We start from the raw sequence: 21,495 nt of genomic DNA, 5'->3' as shown, positions 1-21,495 counted from the left end.
TATGTTCTGTCATGTCCAACCCTTTCCCAGGCAGTCGAGAAACGCTAAACTTGTTATTCCTTTAAAGGGAATAACATACACCAGCTTATTTCCATAAACAAAGTTACTCTGACACTTTATTTAAACACACTGGGTTAGATGAAACCATGAATCAAGTTTATTAACGACAAAGAGAGATTTTAAGTGAGTACAAGCAATGAGGCATAACAGTCAGAAATGGTTACAAGAATAATAAAAATAAAACACTGTCTTGTGCCTACTTGAGCTATATTAGATTAGATTACTGACCAATCAATTTAGGTCAGGACCCCTCCTCTAGAGTCCAATCGCTGTTTCCTTTGTCTTCTCAGATGCAGAGAATGAGATGGGCAGGGGGAGGGAAGAGTGGTGTCTTGGGGTGTTTGCCCCTCCTTTTTATACTTTCTGTTCCTCTTTGGAAAGCATTTGCAGGTAAGACCAAGAGACAGGTGGACTGGTTAAGGAAGGAGACTTCATGGTATTTCTTTGCTAAAATGAAGATCTATTTGTCCCTGCCCTCCTTTTCTTGCCAAAGAATGGCTGCTTGACAGGTAATGACCCATCAGTGGTTCTCAACCTTTCCAGACTACTGTACCCCTTTCAGCAGTCTGATTTGTCACTAGAAAGTGACCCTCTTAAACTGTGTAACGTTAATAGCACAAGTTTCACCTCACTTAAAAACGTTAATATGCCCAAGTTTTACCTCACTTTAAAACGATACGCTTAGAAAATCAGACATAAAAATACAAAAGTGTCCCATCACACTAGTACTGAAAAAATGCTTGTTAGGGGGCTTATTCCTTCACCCACTTACTTCCCTGGTCCTTCTCGCATGAACAGAGAGCAACAATACCCGAAGTCCAAAGGTGCAAACAATTCGATGTTTATTGGGGTGAACTTCCAGCAAGCATGATTCCAGTTTCCTTCCTTAGTATCCTCCTTCCCAGCTCTGACACCACAGAGCCTTACACCTGTGTCCTTGTTCCCATTCCTGCCCTTAGCCAAACATGATTCCAATTTCCTTACCCCCATTCCCTGTTCCCATCACCCACACCCACCCACTCACTCACTTCCTCACTGACTACAGATTATATAGTAAAACTTGAGTTCTGCTTAGCTATACCTTAACCAATCATTTTCCTGAAATTTAACTCACCAATCCTAACATATTGTAACATGATTATGTAACCAATTATATCCCACCACCTTAATTAGTTTACACCCAGCAAAATTAATTATACAGCAGACAGGAACAATCACAGAACCAGACAGAGATTATACAGACAAACAATAGCAAAGTAGGAACTATAATGACAAAACAATACAGAAGTGAGGATTTCACATCCCAGCTATTGATAAGTGAGTTCTTGCCGGACAGGATGCTATCAAACTAAGTTTCCTTTTACATTTTCTAGGCACTTCCCTTTCTCTGGAGGTGATAGGAATACAATCCTGTCCTGATAGTGCCTAACAGCCCAATAGCACCTTCTTTCAATGTGACTGGTTTGGAATGTGAGGATGTGACTGTTCACTTCCCAGCTTATGGCTGCCTCTGCTGCTTAGCCAAAGGCCTTAGCCTAAGCACAGGGCCTCAGACTGTCACAGTAAGAGAAGGCCCTTACACCAGCAGACAGTGATTTTGATTCTTTCTTTTATACCTCTAGAACTAGCCAAGTGATAAGAATACACCTAAATTCTTAAAGTACAGGCCTTTGCAGACAGGCCTGAATATCTTTATCCTAACAATGCTTATTTTCTCATTTTTACCACATAATGATAAAATAAATCAACTTCAGTATATATATTGTACTTATATTTCAGTGTATTATAGAGCGGTATAAACTAGTCATTGTCAGTATGAAAGTTTAGTTTGTACTGACTTTGCAAGTGCTTTTTATGTAGCCTGTTGTAAAACTAGACCACTATCTAGAGGAGATGGTGTACCCCTGGTGTACCCCCTCAGCATACTGTACTAATAGACTGTGCAGGAGTGTAACAACATATTCAGGAAACAGAAGGGTGCAGCTGCAGACTTGGGAGTCCCGCAGTCATGGGCGCTGGCATCCGTGGTGGGTTCTAGACCAGACGTACGGGCATTAGGAAGCACGGACACGGTAGTCCAGCTGCCTGGTCAGCTGGCATCACGGGAGGCTAGTAACCCCAATACCAGAGCCATGGGGGAGGCAGCAAAGAGGGACGGGACCCTTCTGCCTCTTTCCAAGGGGAGGTGAGGACCTCTCTCGGCTGGAGAGGGCTCTCACCAAGGTGGGATACAATCCCTGGGGTTCCATGATGGAGCTTCAGAGAAGTGTGCATTCTTGGCAGGATTCGTTGCACCTATAAACCGAGTATGAAAAGCAGAATGGTAAAAACCTAGCGGCAGCTGTGGGATCAATTTGGACTGCAGCAACTATGTGGTTGTGATGGGTGCACCCCATGAGGCTTTAAGGGGATATGATTATAAATGATTTATGACATAAGTGGAATATGTTTTATGCTACATATGCCATGTAACATATCTCTGTAAAGGTTTTGATCTACTGAATATATTCATCCTATTTGTATGCATGTGTCATTTTTGTGTTCAAAGTTATGAATACTGGCTATGTACTTGGTTAATTTTAAATAGCCTCAGTGAAGCAGTTGGTCAGCTGCCTAAGCAAAGACTATTCTCAGTAAGTGCTCAATCAAGAACCAATTAAGCCAACAATGAACTTGGAGACACCAATCCACATCTGAGCTTTCCCAGGAATGTGGCTTGGCTGGTAAGGAACTCAATCTTGCAGGGACATGTGACTCCAAAACTCCATTTTGCAACTGGATTCTACATCGGTCCTGCTTTGAGCAGAGGGTTGGACTAGATGACCTCCTGAGGTCCCTTCCAACCCTGATATTCTATGATTCTATGATGGGGGAAGGAGAGGTGTCCACCCACAGGAGAAAGTCTATTTAAACCCCTGGGAGACCCCTCCATTTTGTCTTCAGCTGGCTTAAGGGATAGCCTCTCCACCCCCAAGGATACCTGAAAGAAACTGGAACAAGGGACAATAACTATAGGGGGTGTGAGTGACTGCTAGACCCAGGCTAGAAGGAGTCCAGTCTGTACAAGGAAGCTTACTGGTAGGGTTTTTATCTATATTCAGTTTTTATCACTGTATTAGAGATGGATTTGCATGTTTTGTTTTATTTTATTTGGTAAGTCACTTTGTTCTGTCGGTCACTACTTTGAACCACTTAAATCCTACTTTCTGTACTTATTAAAATCACTTTTTACTTCTTAATTAACCTGCAGTACGTCTTAGTACCTGGGGGAAGAGGGGGCAAACAGCTGTGCATAGCTCTCTATCAGTGTTATAGAGGGCGAACAATCTATGAGTTTTCCCTGTTTAAGCTTTATACAAGGTAAAACGGATTTATTTAGGGTTTGGACCCCATTGGGAGTTGGGTATCTGAGTGTCAAAGGCAGGAACACTTCTCAACTGGCTTTCATTTAAGCCTGCAGCTTTGAGGCACGTATTTCAGGCCCTGGGTCTGTGCTGGCGCAGACTGGCGTGTCTGGCTCAGTAAGACAGGATGCTGACATCCTAAGCTGGCGGAGAAAGCAGGGGCAGAAGTAGTCTTGGCACATCAGGTGGCAGCCCCAAAGGGGGTTCTGTGATACCAACCCCTCACAATAATCACAGTAGTTTCAATTATTTTGATAATTTATTTCAAGCCACCTATTAGCATCTATGTTCGAAACAATACAAACAAAAAAAGATTGAGAAAGTGATTTTTCACAAAGAGATTTGTTACTAGACCTTTTAACAGAGAACTTTGAGTAATAATTCATGAAAACTACAATATAGAAATGTATTTCCCGCACCCCTCAGAAGCAGTGCAAAGACTTGGGAGAGCCAGGGGTAATGAAGGAGCGGAGGGAGAGGGAAGTAATTACTGGGAAGGAGCCTGGAGTGAACTTTGAGAGTTGTTGGGTGTGGGTGGGAGAAGTATGGAAGAGGGGGATTTGGGGGGAGGGGGAAGAGTGATTGATAGAGAGTTGCGAAGCCTCCCGTATGGAACCCTGGCTCACCCTTGGCCTCTCCCATTGAGTAAGGCACATCTGCCCTCTCTCCCCATGTGTCCCTGCATCCCCCCATCCTTGTGTGTCCCTGCCCCCCCTTCCACTCCTATGTGTCCCTGCATCCCCACTTGCATTCCACCCCTGGATCACTGTTACCTCACTAGCTCCAGTGAGACCCCAGGAGCCCTGTATGCTCCATTCTGTCCATCTCCCCCATACTCCTTGCCTCCACACCTGACCCCACTGTGAAGGATCCTCTCACCCCCTCCCCCTCAGGGGCTGGCTGCTCCAGCTGTAAGCCAGCTGCCCTCTCTTCTGGTGCCACAGGAGTCCCTAGTAGGAAAAAGGTGTAATTGCAGAATAAAATCAATTATTTTGGAGTGAAAAATAATATGTGGAGCACATGAATTTTGTGCTTGCGCAGTGGTGCAGAATTCCTCCGTGAGTATCACATGTGAAGTGACATAACACATGTAATCATTGACGGGTATGGCAAAATCAAGCCCTGGCACAGAGGTGCGTAGAGCTGTTTGTGTTCTTTCCTCAACTGTTCTCTCCTGTTAGCCATGCCCACAGACTACGCAAATGAGTCAAATCCCTGTATATGTCTCTGGGATGAACTACTCTCCAAGGACGGAGCCATCCAGGAGTGGAAAGAGACTTTCCATAGAGATTGTTCGAACTTCTAGATGGAAATTTCTGCTAGGGATGTAAATACTGTTTTAAAAGTTAACCGTTTAAACAAGTAAAATATGTCATTTAAAGGGTTAACCATTTAAGCGGCAGCGCCATTTAACAGAAATGGTATAAAATGTCCCATGTTGTTCAGTACGTCGCTTCCTCAAGTCAAAATGTCTGCATGAAGGAGATGTGAGTGGACCAGCATCAGGGAGAACACCACCTGCTCGGTAATAACTTGAGTTGGTTGCTGACAAGCACCCTATTAACTCTGTCTGTTCTAGTCCGGTCTTGGGCAACCACTGAGAAATCCATGCAGAGAACAGGTGTCTGGCTGTCACAGCACCTTGAGTAAAAAACTTGAATGAACTCCCTCTCCGTCTCTAGAACCAGTCACTGCAACGGTGAAGCTGAGCTAGAGAAGTCACCTCCATGCCAGCTCCAATGGATATGTAGAAAAAAATCATTTTGCATATTTACATATTGGTTAATGAACCATATTTACATACTGGATAATAAACTGACAACATGGTTGTGTTAAGCTAACTGCTTCGTATGTGAGTTAACATCCTCTGGGCGACTAAAATGTGTGAGGCGCAGAGGCGACTGGCAGGGCCGTCCCTAGCTATTCTGGGGCCCTATGCAGCCCGCTCACAGGGCGGGGTGTGTGGGGACCCAGGTCTCCATGATGTGGGGGGACAGCTGGCTTGGAAGTCAGGGGGGGAACATTAGAATCTTAAAAGACCTATTGGTTTTCCTAGGAGTCCATCCATAGAATTATAGAATATCAGGGTTGGAAGAGACCTCAGGAGGTCATCTAGTCCAACCTTCTGCTCAAAGCAGGACCAATCCCCAACTAACTCATGCCAGCCACGACTTTGTCAAGCCTGACCTTAAAAACCTCTAAGGAAGGAGATCCCACCACCTCCCTAGGTAACCCATTCTAGTGCTTCATCACCCTCCTAGTGAAAAAGTTTTTCCTAATATCCAACCTAACCTCCCGCTCTACAACTTGAGACCGTTACTCCTTGTACTCTCATCTGCTACCACTGAGAATAGTCTAGATCCATCCTCTTTGGAACCCCCTTTCAGCTAGTTAAAAGCAGCTATCAAATCCCGACTCATTCTTCTCTTCTGTAGACTAAACAATCCCAGTTCCCTCAGCCTCTCCTCCAGCCCCCTAATCATTTTTGTTGCCCTCCGCTGGACTCTTTCCAATTTATCCACATCCTTCTTGCGGTGCGGGGCCCAAAACTGGACAAAGTACTCCAGATGAGACCTCACCAATGCCGAATAGAGGGGAATGATCACGTCCCTCGATCTGCTGGAAATGCCCCTATTTATACAACCCCAAATGCCGTTAGCCTTCTTAGCAACAAGGGCACACTGTTGACTCGTATCCAGCGTCTCGTCCATTGTAACCCCTAGGTCCTTTTCTGCAGAACTGCTGCCTAACTATTCGGTCCCTCGTCTGTAGCAGCACATGGGATTCTTCCATCCTAAGTGCAGGACTCTGCACTTATCCTTGTTGAACCTCATCAGATTTCTTTTGGCCCAATCCTCTAATTTGTCTAGGGCCCTCTGTATCCCATCCCTACCCTCCAGGGTATCCACCACCCCTCCCAGTTTAGTGTCATCTGCAAACTTGCTGAGGGTGCAATCCACGCCCTCCTCCAGATCATTAATGAAGATATTGAACAAAACCGGCCCCAGGACCGACCCTTGGGGCACACCGCTCGATATCGGCTGCCAACTAGACATGGAGCCATTGATCACTATCCGTTGAGCCTGACAATCTAGTCAGCTTTCTAGCCACCTTATAGTCCATTCATCCAGCCCATACTTCTTTAACTTGCTGGCAAGAATACTGTGGGAGACTGTATCAAAAGCTTTGCTAAAGTCAAGGAATAACATGTCCACTGCTTTCCCCGATCCACAGAGCCAGTTATCTTGTCACAGAAGGCAATTAGGTTAGTCAGGCATAACTTGCCCTTGGTGAATCCATGCTGACTGGTCCTGATCACTTTCCTCTTCTTTAAGTGCTTCAGAATTGATGAAACCATGAATGAAGTTTATTAATGACAAAGAGAGATTTTAAGTGAGTACAGCAATGAGGCATAACAGTCAGAAATGGTTACAAGAATAATAAAAATAAAATGCTGTCTAGTGCCTACTTGAACTATGTTAGATTAAAAAGACAAGGAGTACTTGTGGCACCTTAGAGACTAACCAATTTATTTGAGCATAAGCTTTCATGAGCTACAGCTCACTTCATCGGATGCATACTGCGGAAAGTGTAGAAGATCTTTTTATACACACAAAGCATGAAAAAATACTCCCCCCACCCCACTCTCCTGCTGGTAATAGCTTATCTAAAGTGACCACTCTCCTTACAATGTGTATGATAATCAAGGTGGGCCATTTCCAGCACAAATCCAGGGTGTAACAAGAACGTCTGGGGGGCAGGGGGGTAGGAAAAAACAAGGGGAAATAGGTTACCTTGTATAATGACTTAGCCACTCCCAGTCTCTATCTGGACCCATGGAAAAGAAGCCCTTGAGGAATTCCACCATGATTTCAACAATTTCCATCCCACCATCAACCTCAGCCTGGTCCAGTCCACACAAGAGATCCACTTCCTGGACACTACAGTGCTAATAAACGATGGTCACATAAACACCACCCTATACCGGAAACCTACTGACCGCTATTCCTACCTACATGCCTCCAGCTTTCACCCTGACCACACCACACGATCCATTGTCTACAGCCAAGCTCTGCGATACAACCGCATTTGCTCCAACCTCTCAGACAGAGACAAACACCTACAAGATCTCTATCAAGCATTCTTACAACTACAATACCCACCTGCGGAAGTGAAGAAACAGATTGATAGAGCCAGAAGAGTTCCCAGAAGTCACCTACTACAGGACAGGCCTAACAAAGAAAATAACAGAACGCTACTAGCCGTCACCTTCAGCCCCCAACTAAAACCCCTCCAACGCATTATCAAGGATCTACAACCTATCCTGAAGGATGACCCAACACTCTCACAAATCTTGGGAGACAGGCCAGTCCTTGCCTACAGACAGCCCCCCAACCTGAAGCGAATACTCACCAGCAACCACATACCACACAACAGAACCACTAACCCAGGAACCTATCCTTGCAACAAAGCCCGTTGCCAACTGTGCCCACATATCTATTCAGGGGACACCATCACAGGGCCTAATCACATCAGCCACACTATCAGAGGCTCGTTCACCTGAACATCCACCAATGTGATATATGCCATCATGTGCCAGCAACGCCCCTCTGCCATGTACATTGGTCAAACTGGACAGTCTCTACGTAAAAGAATAAATGGACACAAATCAGATGTCAAGAATTATAACATTCATAAACCAGTCAGAGACCACTTCAATCTCTCTGGTCACGCGATTACAGACATGAAAGTTGCGATATTACAACAGAAAAACTTCAAAACCAGACTCCAGCGAGAGACTGCTGAATTGGAATTCATTTACAAATTGGATACAATTAACTTAGGTTACCTTGCATAATGACTTAGCCACTCCGAGTCTCTATTCAAGCCTATTTCCCCTTGTTTTTTCCTACCCCCCCCCCTCAGACGTTCTTGTTAAACCCTGGATTTGTGCTGGAAATGGCCCACCTTGATTATCATGCTGGAGGCATGTAGGTAGGAATAGCGGTCAGTAGGTTTCCGGTACTGCTGATTTGGAATTCATTTGCAAATTGGATACAATTAACTTAGGCTTGAATAGAGACTGGGAGTGGCTAAGTCATTATGCAAGGTAACCTATTTCCCCTTGTTTTTTCCTACTCCCGCACCCCCTCCAGACGTTCTTGTTAAACCCTGGATTTGTGCTGGAAATGGCCCACCTTGATTATCATACACATTGTAAGGAGAGTGATCACTTTAGATAAGCTATTACCAGCAGGAGAGTGGGGTGGGGGGAAGGTATTTTTTCATGCTTTGTGTGTATAAAAAGATCTTCTACACTTTCCACAGTATGCATCCAATGAAGTGAGCTGTAGCTCACGAAAGCTTACGCTCAAATAAATTGGTTAGTCTCTAAGGTGCCACAAGTACTCCTTTTCTTTTTGCGAATACAGACTAACACGGCTCTTACTCTGAAACCTATGTTAGATTAGATTACTGACCAAACAAATGAGGCCTCTGCTCTGATCCAGTCTGACTTAAGTCACAGGGAATAGCCAGTGGCTCTCAACCTTTCCGGACTACTGTACCCCTTTCAGCAGTGTGATTTCTTTTGCGTATGCCAAAGTTTCACCTCACTTAAAAACCACTTGCTTACGACATCAGACATAAAAATACAAAAGTCTCCCAGCACACTAGTACTGACAAAATGCTTACTTCGTCATTTTTATCATATAATTATGAATCAACTGCAATATAAATATTGTACTTATATTTCAGTGTATAGTATATAGAGTGGTATAAACAAGTCATTGTCAGTATGAAAGTTTAGTTTGTACTGACTTTGCGAGTGCTTTTTGTATCCTGTTGTAAAACTAGGCCACTCTCTAGATGAGATGGTGTACTGCCTGGTGTACCCCCTCAGCATACCCCCAGGGGTATCTGTACCCCTGGTTGAGAACCATTGACCTCAGTGATTTGCTCAAGGTCAGAGAGGGACCAAGTGGCAGAACTAGGAATAGAAACCACGAGTCCTGTAGTCCAGCCCAGCACCATAACTACAAACCCAGCCTCTCTCCTTCATTCAAGGCTGCGAACGCCCCCTGTTAAGAGTTTGAATATATTTGTATCTTGTAATTTTATAGTGTTTTTAATGAGGTTTTATAATGTTATCCCCTCATAATCACTAAAATGGTGATTATCCAGTATGGAGTCAGACATTTAATACGGCATCTCTTTGCCACAAGCAACAAGACTCCATCTTGTTTCAGCTGGGGGGTGGTGGTTTTGCACCCTTTTTGAACTTTGGCAGGAAAGGGCAGCTAACAGTCCACTCTGAACTGGTTCTGTAACTGACAGTTTACCTCAGGTCTTCCCGTCACAGAACCGTTAAAAGGAACTGCGTGACGTCACCACAATGCTGTCTGTCACAGAGGCAGCCGATCGCAGTGGCGTTAGCACGGTCCTCAGATCACGAGTCAGCAAATCCTGAAAGACAGCTCATCCTCATCCATCCCATCCACGTACCTGCCGCATCCAGGGTGACACCTGTAACACCTTGGCAAGGTCGGGGCTGACCCAGAGAATTCAAAAAGGCTGCAGCCCATGAGCCCGGCTGACAGGACGCAGCTACGAACCTTCCCTTGATGGCCACCTCAGCGGATGCTTTCGTCAAGACCATGCTCTGGCATTGCTCAGTGATGTTTGCAGGTTGGTGTTGAAATCAGGGTTGGGTCCCCCTGCTGCAATGCAGAGATGGAGTGTCACAAGGGAGATACAGCTGGGACCCCACTCGAGGGCAATCCTGACTGTGAGCCCCCTCTGCTTCAACCCACCACGATCCACTCCCCTCCCAGAGCCTGGGATAGAATCAAGGTGTCCTGTCACTGAGCCCTCTGCTATAACCCACCATCCCCTTGCAGAGCGGAGATGGGACCCCGGAGTCTTGAGGCCCCTGGTGATCCTCCCTGCCCCAAACTACCTGTTCCAGGGCCCTTCCCCTCTTCAGCCATCGTTAGCTGTTATCTGGGAAGCTGGCAGGGCTCTGCAGCACTCCCTCTGGCTGGGGTTGTGTCACACAGACACAGGATCCATCCCTTCCTCCCCATACCTTTGTGGGCAAAGTGCAGGAGCATGACAAGCTTCTGGAAGAGCGGGTTGTGCTTGGCGTCCCGTGGGCCCTTGATGTTGTCACCGGCGGGGGTGGCACCTGAGGTGTGCAGGGCCCGGCACAATGAGCGGGGGGCAGGGGCAGCTGCTTCAGCGCCAGCACCGAGGCCAGAACACGCCATCTGTATGGGGCACCTGCCCTCCCCATGGCACTGGGCAGTGATATGGGTGTGAACTCCTGAAACACACATACACACTACAGCCACGTGTGAGCTCCTGTAACGCTCATAAACACACCACCCTCCTCTAACTCACACACAGTTGTCGTTTAACACACACATTACAGGGGATCACACCCCAGGCTGTGATCCCCTATAAGTAACACACACACCAACATCACACAGCCTAGCAACAAACACAGCACACATCCAGAGCCTTGTCTTACTGTGACATACACACACTCCACAGTCACATTGTGATCTATAAAAAACTCACGTTACACAGCCTTCCTGTACCCCTCAGACCCACACACAGCCTGGGGGTTGATCTCTTCAAATGCACACACCAACCTCACGCAGCCAAGCAGGAACCACAGCCCGACCCGTGTGTTACTGTGACACTCCCACGCTGCACAGCCTGGCCGAGGCCCTCTTGTACCCACTAGTCCCCGCTCCCCTCCCAGAGCCGGGAGAGAACCCAGGAGTCCGGGCTCCGGGCTCCCAGCTCCGCACGGCACAGCGGGGCCCCGCGCACAGCCCAGGGGCGGGGACCGGGCTGCCCCGTTACGGGCTCCTGCCGCCCGGGGAACACGTGTCGCGAGCGCCCCCAGCGGCCGGACTCGGGACCCAGGCGTCCGGGGGCGGGGGGCTGGGCCGGAGGGTCGCTGCGCTAGGGCCTCCCCCGGCTGCTGGAGCTGGCGGCGCAGGCGCTGGGGCCGGGAGGGGAGCGGGCGGGAGGCGGCCCCGGGGAGGCACCAGCCGCGGGGCGGGAAGTCGCTGCCCGGGCGGAGGAAGCGGCCGGGGCCGGAGCCGAGCCCGGCGATGGCTGCAGCGGGGCCGGCGCAGGTAGGACGCGGGGCGGGGACTCCCCGGCCGGGCACTGGCTGGTCCCGGCTGGGGCCGAGGGGGGCCGGGGCCGGGTCCCTCCCGCGCTAGTGACCCCGGGGCTGGGGGCTGCCGCAGCCGGAGCGCTGGGGCCGGGGAGCGGCGCTGGGGGCCCCGGGCCGGGCGGACACGCGGAGCCGGGCCGAGGAGCCCCGAGGCGGCCGAGCCGGGGCCGGGAGCGGGGCCGAGCACAGGCCTGGGGCGGAGGCGGGGACTCCGGCCGGGGGAGGAGCCTGGTCCCTGCCTTGGGATTCGGGCCCTTCCCAGCGCCCCGCCCCAGAGCCCCCTGGGGAGCCGAGGGCGACTCCTGTCCCCGGCCAGCAGGGCCCGAGTCCCCGGGGGGCTGTGCGGGGGGGTCTCCCTGGGTCACAGCTGCTGGGCTGGGGGTTCCCCGGGGGCCGCTGCCCTCGAACCCGCGTCCCCTGCTGAGAGCCCGGGCTGGGGCTGGAGCGGAGGGTGCTGAGTGTGTAACGCTTGTGCCAGCAGCTGCGGGTGGCGTTTGAGGACGTGGCTCTGTATTTCAGCCGGGAGGAGTGGGAGCTCTTGTCCCGGCCAGAGAAGCATCTGTACCGGGACCAGATGCTGAGGAATTACCGGGCCCTCGTTTCCTTGGGTAAGGACCAATTTATCTCTACTCATAGCTGTCAAATGTCTGGGTTCCCTTGACGCCACCCCTGGCATGTGCCACCCCATGGCTGAGTAGTGTCAAATGACAGCCTCTTTCAGTTCGGCTTCCTGTTGAAGAACTCAGGGCTACAGAGCCTGGGGCTAATCTTAGTTGTAACTTGTTTACTTGCATTACCTACCTCACCTCAGTCGTGGTACAGGGCTGGTTCCAAACAGCACATGAGCAAATAAGGGAGGAAGAAAACTCTTCTTCTGCTTGTTACAGCTCCCCACCTCCCCAAAAAGAATGAACATCATAAACTTAACAACCGTGGAGTTGACCAATACTTGCATTCTAAGCAAAAGAACTGATAAGTCTGTGTAACGGTGACACCTGGTGACACCTGCCGTGTCTAAGTCCCCAAAGCAAATTGAGACGGGTCATAGACATTGCTGCTTCAGAGTATGAACTGAACTTCCCTGTTGGGAGACAGGAAGAAATTTCCTCTAAGGAAGGCTTATGTCATTACTCTCCTGCTTGGGATCTCCTGCGCTTTCCTCTCAAGCATCATCCGAGATTGGGGCCCCATCATGCCAGGTGCTGTGCAGACACACCTTGACTGAGATCGGGGTCCTGTTGTGCTGTTTAGCTGTTAGCACTCAAGAAAGAGAACTCGGAGTCATGGTGGATAGTTCTCTGAAAACATCCACTCAATGTGCAGCGGCAGTCAAAAAAGCAAACAGAATGTTGGGAATCATTAAGAAAGGGATAGATAATAAGACAGAAAATATCATTTTACCGCTCTATAAATCCATGGGACGCCCATATCTTCAATACTATATGCAGATGTGGTCGCCCCATCTCAAAAAAGATATATTAGTATTGGAAAAGGATCAGAAAAAGGCAACAAAAATGATTAGGGGTATGGAACGGCTTCCGTATGAGCAGAGATTAATAAGACTGGGACTTTTCAGCTTGGAAAAGAGACAGCTAAGGGGAGACTGAGGTCTATAAAATCATGACTGGTAGAGAAAGTAGGTAAGGAAGTGTTATTTACTACTTCTCATAACACAAGAACTAGGGGTCACGAAATCAAATGAGTAGGCAGCAGGTTTAAAACAAATAAAAGGAAGTATTTCTTCACACAATGCACAGTCAACCTGTGGAAGTCCTTGTCAGAGACTGTTGTGGAGGCCAAGACTATAATGGGGTTCAAAAAAGAAGCAGATACATTCATGGTGGATAGGTCCATCAATGGCTATTAGCCAGGATGGGCAGGGATGGTGTCCCTCGCCTCTGTTTCCCAGAAGCTGTGAATGTGAATCCAGGAAATGGATCACTTGATGATTACCTGTTCTGTTCATTCCTTCTGGGGCACCTGGCACTGGCCACTGTCAGAAGCCAGGATACTGGGCTAGATGGACCTTTGGTCTGACCCAGTAGGGCCATTGTTTGGTCTGCACCAACATATAAATGAGTCCCTGTCCCCAAAACTTCAGTAATAAAACTGATTCTTTCCCCCCAAACAGGCTATTCAGGTTCCACACCAGATTTAATCCACAGAATTGAGGTAGAGGAGGCAGAGCTCTGGATCCGGGATGCCGAGGACTCCAGGGAAAGCTCGGGGCCTGAGAGCCCCTCCCAAGGTGAGTCATCATAACCCAGTCTGTGGCGGTTCAATGACAAGACGGGACACAGCTTTTAGCAAGCAAGCGGCTGGTCTGCTAACAGGCTTCTGCCTGTCAGCTTTCCACCTTCCCCTTTATTCTCTCTCCCCCCCTGCGCATTACATTCTCCAACAGATAAAAGGAATACACTGGCTTTGTTTAACATTCTTATTTACCAATTTCTATCTACCGCATTCCTTGCTCTCGGGCCTTGAGCCCAGTCCTGAGAGGCTTCCCACGGTTCATGTCATTTGGGCGAGATTCCAAGGTTGATGCCCTTGAGAGGAGCTGTGTGTGCAGAGATCCAGCACAACACTCCGGGTGTGCCCTGAATGTTGCCAAGCGTATGAACCTTGTATGAATCCTACACCCAGTCCCTTCTGATTTACATACCTGCTAGCGGAGGGCTCCTTCATGTAGAAGGCAAAGGCCAAGTGAGATGCACTGGCTGGGAGCAGAAGGGAACAAATGGAGACTGGGAATTAGGGGCCAGTGTTTATCTGGGAGGGGAATGAACCACTGGAAGAGCTCCTCACTGGAAGTCTGTCAGTGGAAATGGGGTGTGACTTTCTCAAAGCTTTGTTCTTGTTGAGCCAGGAGGTAGGAATCACGGGGAGGAGATTCTTTGGCTGGGATAGGCAGGAAGCCAGGCTGGATGGGCACAATGAGCCTGTCTGGCCTTGATATCTGAATCCTGGAAATCTTAGAAACATAGAATTAGAAGGCACCTCAGTAAGTCATCTAGTCCAGTCAGTCCCCTGCACTGAAGCAGGACTAAGTATTATGGAGTCCATGCCTGACATGGTCTTAAAAACTTCCCATGATGGAGATTTCACAACCTCTCCAGGTAATTTGTTCCAGTGCTTAACTACCCTTACAGTTTGGAAGTTTTTCCTAATGTCCAACCTAAATCTCCCTTGCTGCAATTTAAGCCCATTACTTCTTGTCCTGGCCACAGTGGATAAGAACAACAATTTATCACCCTTCTCTTTGTAACAACCCTTTACGTTCTTGAAGACTGTTATCAAATCCTTTCTCCCCCTCCCCCGCCCCCGGCCGTCTTCCCTTCTCCAGACTAAACAAACCCAATTTTTTTCAATCTTACCTCGTAGGTCATGTTTTCTAGACCTTTAGTAATTCTTGTTGCTCTCCTCTGACCCTATCCAGCTTGTCTACATCGTTTCTGAAGTGTGAGGCCCAGAACTGGACACAGTATTCCAGTTGAGGATTCACTTTGTTGACTCACTTAGTTTGTGATCCACTATAACCTCCAATGGTTTTCTGCAGTACTCCTTCCTAGGCAATCATTTCAATTCCGACCATTTCTCCATTTTGTCAAGATCATTTTAAATTCTAGTCCTGTCCTCTAAAGGGCTTGCAACCCCTCCCCAGCTTTGAATCATCCATAAACTTTATGAGTGCACTCTCCATGCCATTGTCTAAATCATTAATGAAGATACGGAATAGAACCGGACCCAGGACAGATCCCTTTGGGATGCCACTCAAGATACCCTTTCAGCTCATTAGAGAACGATAAGAACCACTCTCTCAGTGCAGTTTTGCAACCAGTTGCGAACCCACCTTACAGTAGCTTTGCCTCGGCTATATTTCTCTAGTTTATTTATGGGAAGGTCATGTAAGACGGTATCAAAAGCCTCACTAAATTTGAGATGTGACATCTACTGCGTCCGCCCAGTCCAAAGCTTGTTACCCGTCAAAGAAGGATGTTAGGTTAGTTTGACATAATTTGTTATTGACAAATCCATGCTGACTGCTAGTTATTACTTTATGTCCTTCTAGGTGCTCACAAGTAGAATGTTTGATTACTTGGTGTATAACTCCCTGAGTTGTCCTTATCCCGTTTCTGTACCTAGGTACTATATTTGCCCTTTTCCCATCCTCAGGTCTCTCAACCATCCTCCACACATTGTTAGAGATAATCACTAATGGCTCAGAGATCTCGTCATCCAGTTCCTTAAGTATTCTAGGATGTATTTCATCAGTCCCTGCCAACTTGAAGACCTCTAACTTGTCTAAGTAATTCATAACTATTTTCCTTGCCTATTTCAGGCGCAGATCCTACCCCATTGACACTGATGTTGACTGTGTTAGTCAGCTGATCACAGCTAACTTTTTTGGTGAAAACTGAAACAAAAGAGGCATTTAACTGTTCGGCCATTGCTGCGTTTTCTCTTATTCTCTTTCCCTCCATTTAGGAATGGGCCTAGGCTGTCCTTGTTTAACTCTGCCTTCCCATGTATTTGTAAAATGCTTTGTTTTTTCTCTTTATATTACTGCCTAGTTTAATTCGCTTTTTTGCCTTGGCCTTTCTAATTTTGTTCCTACATGCTTGTGGGTTTGTTTGGGTTTTTTTTTTGTTTGGATTTTTTTTAATATTCATCCTTTGTAATTTGACCTAGTTTCCACTTCTTGTATGACTCTTGTTTTGAGTTTCCGGTCATTGAAGATCTCCTGGTTAAGCCAGGGAGTCTTACTATCATACTTCCCATCTTTCCTACTCATTGGATATCTGTGATCTACGATGGGACCTAAAAATGATGGGACCTCAAAGCTGTGACAGAAATGGATCAGAGATGGGGAGGTGATTATTAGGGGGCTTATTCCTTCACCCCCTTACTTTCCTGGTCCTTCTCGCATGAACAGAGAGCAACAATACCCGAAGTCCAAAGGTGCAAACAATTCGATGTTTATTGGGGTGAACTTCCAGCAACCATGATTCCAGTTTCCTTCCTTAGTGTCCCCCTTCCCAGCTCTGACACCACACAGCCTTACACCTGTGTCCCTCTTCCCATTCCTGCCCTTAGCCAAACATGATTCCAGTTTCCCCATCCCCATTCCCTGTTCCCATTTCCCCCTTTAGCAAAACATTATTTCAGTTTCCTTACCCCCATTCCCTGTTCCCGTTTCCCCCCACCCACTTCCTGATTGACTGCAGACTATACAGTAAAACTTGAGTTCTGCTTAGCTATACCTAAACCAATCATTTTCCTGAAATTTAACTCACCAATCCTAACATATTGTAACATGATTATGTAACCAATTATATCCCACCACCTTAATTAGTTTACACCCAGCAAAATTCATTATACAGCAGACAGAAACAATCACAGAACCAGACAGAGATTATACAGACAAACAATAGCAAAGTGGGAACTATAATGACAAAACAATACAGAAGTGAGGATTTCACATCCCAGCTATTGATAAGTGAGTTCTTGCCAGACAGGATGCTATCAAACTAAGTTTCCTTTTACATCTTCTAGGCACTTCCCTTTCTCTGGAGGTGATAGGCATTATCAGAACAGGATTGTATTCCTAACAGCCCAATAGCACCTTCTTTCAATGTGACTAGTTTGGAATGGGAGGATGTGACCGGTCGCTTCCCAGCTTATGGCTGCCTCTGCTGCTTAGCCAAAGGCCTTAGCCTAAGAACAGGGCCTCAGACTGTCACAGTAAGAGAAGGCCCTTACACTGGCAGACAGTGATTTTGATTCTTTCTTTTATACCTCTAACTAGCCAAGTGGTAAAAATACACCTAAATTCTTAGAGTATAGGCCTTTACAGACAGGCCTGAATATCTATATCCTAACAGTGATGAACTTGGAAGAGATGTGGGGTGGTGGATGTGATGGGTTGGATCACAGAAACCCCCTTGGGGTTGCCAACTGATGTGCCAAGGCTACTTCTGAACCTGCTTTCCCTGCCCTGGCAGCTTGGGACTTCAGTGCCCTGCCTGGTTTGAGCCAGACCCGCTAGCCTGCTGCAAACCCAGACCCAGGTCTGAACCACCCCCCCAACAGCTATAGGCTTAAACTGAAAGCAGCTTAAGAAGTGTTCCTGTCAAGAGTCCATACCACCATTAATGGTCCACACTTTGCATAATTACAATAGGCCCTCAGAGTTATATATTATATTTCTAGTTTCAGATACAAGAATGAGACATTCATACAAATAGGATAAACACATTCAGTAGATTATAAGCTTTGTAATGATACCTTACAATGAGACCTTTTGCATGAAGCATGCCTCAGTTACATTATAGTCACACTCATTAGCATATTGTTATAAAATCATATAGAGTGCAATGTCACAGTGGATTTGAGAGATGCTGAGGGAAAGAGAGAGGTCTCTGTGGTGGGGGAGCATATGGGGACTGCATTTCCCTAGTGGGTAGGACTTTGCAGCAGGATTCAAAACATCTTGTTTTGGTTCTAGAAGTGAGTCACTGTAACTCCCCCATGCCTCAGTTACCCCACCTGTGTAACGGAGAGGGCACTGGGGCTGTGAGGATAAAATATGTGTGTGTCAGTGGATCTGGCACTGGGGGGCAGACAAGCACCTGGGTAGAAAGACACTCCTACTGGTCCATAGACCACAACACCTTCTTCTAGGCTTTCCGCACCTCAGAAAATCATACCGAGCCGGGGGCATCCTAGACATTTTTCAGATGGGCTTCATGCCTCTGCCCCTCCTGACTCAAGTTGTGTGCGCTGGTGTTCTCTGGCCCTGGGCACCTGGATCCAGACATAGCTCAGACAGGCAAAAACCTGCTCGCAGCCTGGGAGAACATCCCCGAGTCACTGGCCCTTGGCAGAGAAGGCGCTGTCCTCTCCAGGTTCCCACCCCACCCCCTCTCTGCCACTTCACATCACGCGTGACCTCTCAGACTGGAGAAACATGTCCCCAGCGAGCAAGGAGAAAGCTGGGAATGACTCAGGGCAGGATCAGTCATGTACGATGAGTGCGGAGGACGCCATTTTGTAGAGCAGGTCTCCAGTATTTGCAGCGTTTCACTGTAATGCTCTAAAACTGCCCCACGTGCCAGGCAGCTGCTGCTGGGGGCACGAACGCACATGGGAGCCAGAGGAAATTATCCTGTGTAGCACGACTTGGAGTATCCTGGTGTATGGGCTAGGTGTGAGGGAGAGGGGGTGGGATGGCCTTTGTCACATCCCCCTTTCCTCCTGCTCTCTCAGTGGCACAAAATCATTGTCACTTACATTGCTTCAGTGTCAATGCTTAGCACAGCCCTCAGCCTTAACATGGTCTGTGACAGTCTGTAGATCAAAGGCCTGCTGGGTGGCAGCCGTTCACCCCTTCCAGCTCAGCAGTGTCACTGATTGTCTTGTGACACAATACAGACCTGTTTTTCAGGTTACATCACACAAACCCTGACTGAGTGGTCATCCCCTCAAACCTCCCCCCAACCCTCTTGAGGTTTTAGTTTAGTTTTGCACAAAGAGTGAAACAGGCTCAGGGTAGATGACATCTTTAGAAGGAATTCCTTGAAAAGGACTCACTCCTGCACAGGAATAAGCTACGCTGATGTAAGCAGCTTTACACCAGTCTCAATGTGTCCACGAGGGGATTGTAGATCCTAAACTGGTTTCAAACTAATATAGTTTAAACAGAGCAAATACTGGGGAACAAGAGACGTACTGTCGCCTGTTTTACAGCACAGAACCAGCAACGTGTAAATAAACCCCTCTGATGGAAATAAAACCAAAATCAGTGAAAACAAAACCCGGATCCTGTGTGTTAGCACTTAGTTCTGGATGAGGGCCCCGTTGTGCCAGACGCTGCCTGTATCCTGGGCAGGCTACAATTTAAGCATCGAACAAGACCCAAGAGGTGCATGGCGCACGTGGGAGCAGGTGCTAGGTGCTGCACAAACAGCATAGGGTAGAACCACCCTGAGTCAGGCTGCAGATTTGTGTCAGCATTTCCTATCGGAAATTACGGAGCAGTTGTAGTAAATTTAGTAAAAGTCACAGGTCACTAAATGTACTGTGACCGCTCCATGATTTTTCACAAAACCTGCCCTCCTCCTCGCCCTGCCCAGGAACCCTCCAATACTGCAACCCTAACCGCAGGCTGATGCAGAGGCGTTGAGGCAGGCTGGAGAAGATATGAGTGGCAAGTCCATTCACTGAACTTTGCCCCACCTCCCCCACCATCATGACTGGGGGCGGGGGCAAATCTGAGCGGCACTGTAAGTCCGCAGGCCAGGTCTCAGTACCCAGAGCGAGGCTTTGGGTCCAGCCCTGTGGGACAGGAGCCACCATTGCTGGGTGAGGCACCCATCCAAAAAACAGTCACAGACAAATGGGGAAATCGCTCCATCCTTGAAATTTTTCCTTCCTTGACAAACCTGTAGCCTTAACTATGAGCTAACACTGGGATTGCCTCTGCTCTCTCCAGCAGGGCTCGGGATACTGGGGGGACCGAGGACACCGTCTGAGTGTGGGGAGAGCGCGGCAGGAACGCAGGATCCCACAGCCCACAAAAGGATCCATGCACAGGACGCAGTCCGTCCCCCGAATAAACTCAGCCAGAGACTCCCCATGGGCCGGTGTCCCTATCGCTGCGCTGACTGTGGCAAGAGCTTCAGACAGTCCTCAATCCTGAGAATACACTGGTTTACGCACACTGGGGAGCGGCCGCACCACTGCTCTGACTGCGGGAAGAGCTTTGCACAGAGCTCACACCTGAGAGCACACCAGCGCACGCACACCGGGGAGCGACCGCACCGCTGTGCTGACTGCGGGAAGGGCTTTGCACAGAGCTCACACCTGAGAAGACACCAGCGCACGCACACCGGGGAGCGACCGTACCACTGCTCTGACTGCGGGAAGAGCTTTGCACAGAGCTCATACCTGAGAAGACACCAGCGCACGCACACCGGGGAGCGACCGTACCACTGTGCTGACTGCGGGAGGAGGTTTTCACGGAGCTCACTCCTGAGAAGACACCAGCGCACGCACACCGGGGAGCGACCGCACCGCTGTGCTGACTGCGGGAAGAGGTTTTCACGGAGCTCACTCCTGAGAAGACACCAGAGCACGCACACCGGGGAGCGACCGCACCGCTGTGCTGACTGCGGGAAGAGGTTTTCACGGAGCTCACACCTGAGAAGACACCAGAGCACGCACACCGGGGAGCGACCACACCGCTGTGCTGACTGTGGGAAGGGCTTTGCACGGAGCTCAAGCCTGAGAAGACACCAGCGCACACATCAGGGCGCAGCCGCATCATTGTAACGATTCTAGTAAGAACTTCAACAGAACCAGTGCACTGATCAAGCACCAGTGCACGCACACTGCCGGGGAGGACATTCCGATGCATTGGCTGAAGCAGGAACTTTGCTCGGGCCTCCTCCTTGCTATCACATCGGTTCATTCACAGCCGAGAGTGGCCAAACAGCTGTGCTGTCTGGGGCAAGCACTTTGCTAGATTGGCCAACCTCTCAGCACCCGGTCATGCACCCCAATGCCCTTCTGCCACCTGCAGGGCCTCAAGGGCTTCTGGCAGTCAGTGGGCCTGACACAGCTCCAGCAGATGCAGGTCAGGACATAGTCCTGTCCCCAGGATGCCCAGCAGAGAGATGGGGGGGAGGGGGACAGGGAAGGGGACTTGGCTTAGCAGTGTGTGGAAGAGCAGACAGGTGGAGTGTATTTAGAGCAGATGGTCACAGCCTACTGCATTAGATGGGATCCAACCCGGTCTCTCTCTTTCTGTCCCACACTCACTCCCCCTCTCCCCCTCCA

The 21,495-nt window shown here is 48.6% G+C and overlaps 1 protein-coding gene and 1 long non-coding RNA gene across 3 annotated transcripts in view; one reads left to right on the top strand and one right to left on the bottom strand.

The window, feature by feature from the left end:
* Positions 1 to 11,365, bottom strand: LOC141988618 (uncharacterized). 2 transcript variants are annotated; one of them, XR_012639790.1, is made up of 4 exons: positions 10,552 to 11,365; positions 9,969 to 10,183; positions 6,750 to 6,801; positions 1 to 2,355 (listed from the first exon to the last, which is right to left on the bottom strand). It is a non-coding gene; the product is annotated as an uncharacterized LOC141988618 (long non-coding RNA). The 2 variants fall into 2 exon arrangements; XR_012639789.1 differs by lacking the exon at positions 1 to 2,355 and having other exon boundaries at positions 4,290 to 6,801.
* A 225-nt stretch (positions 11,366 to 11,590) lies between these two features.
* Positions 11,591 to 21,495, top strand: part of LOC141989681 (uncharacterized) — a 36,044-nt gene continuing 26,139 nt past the window's right edge. Inside the window, 4 exon segments of the mRNA XM_074956616.1 lie at positions 11,591 to 11,614; positions 12,140 to 12,266; positions 13,790 to 13,906; positions 20,150 to 20,984. Coding sequence (XP_074812717.1) covers positions 11,591 to 11,614; positions 12,140 to 12,266; positions 13,790 to 13,906; positions 20,150 to 20,984 — 1,103 coding nt within the window.

This window comes from Natator depressus, chromosome 6 (genome assembly GCF_965152275.1).
Source record: "Natator depressus isolate rNatDep1 chromosome 6, rNatDep2.hap1, whole genome shotgun sequence".
Lineage (NCBI taxonomy): Eukaryota > Metazoa > Chordata > Testudines > Cheloniidae > Natator > Natator depressus.
The sequence above is the reverse complement of the archived record's forward strand: the minus strand, read 5'-3'. Positions and strand labels throughout refer to the sequence as shown.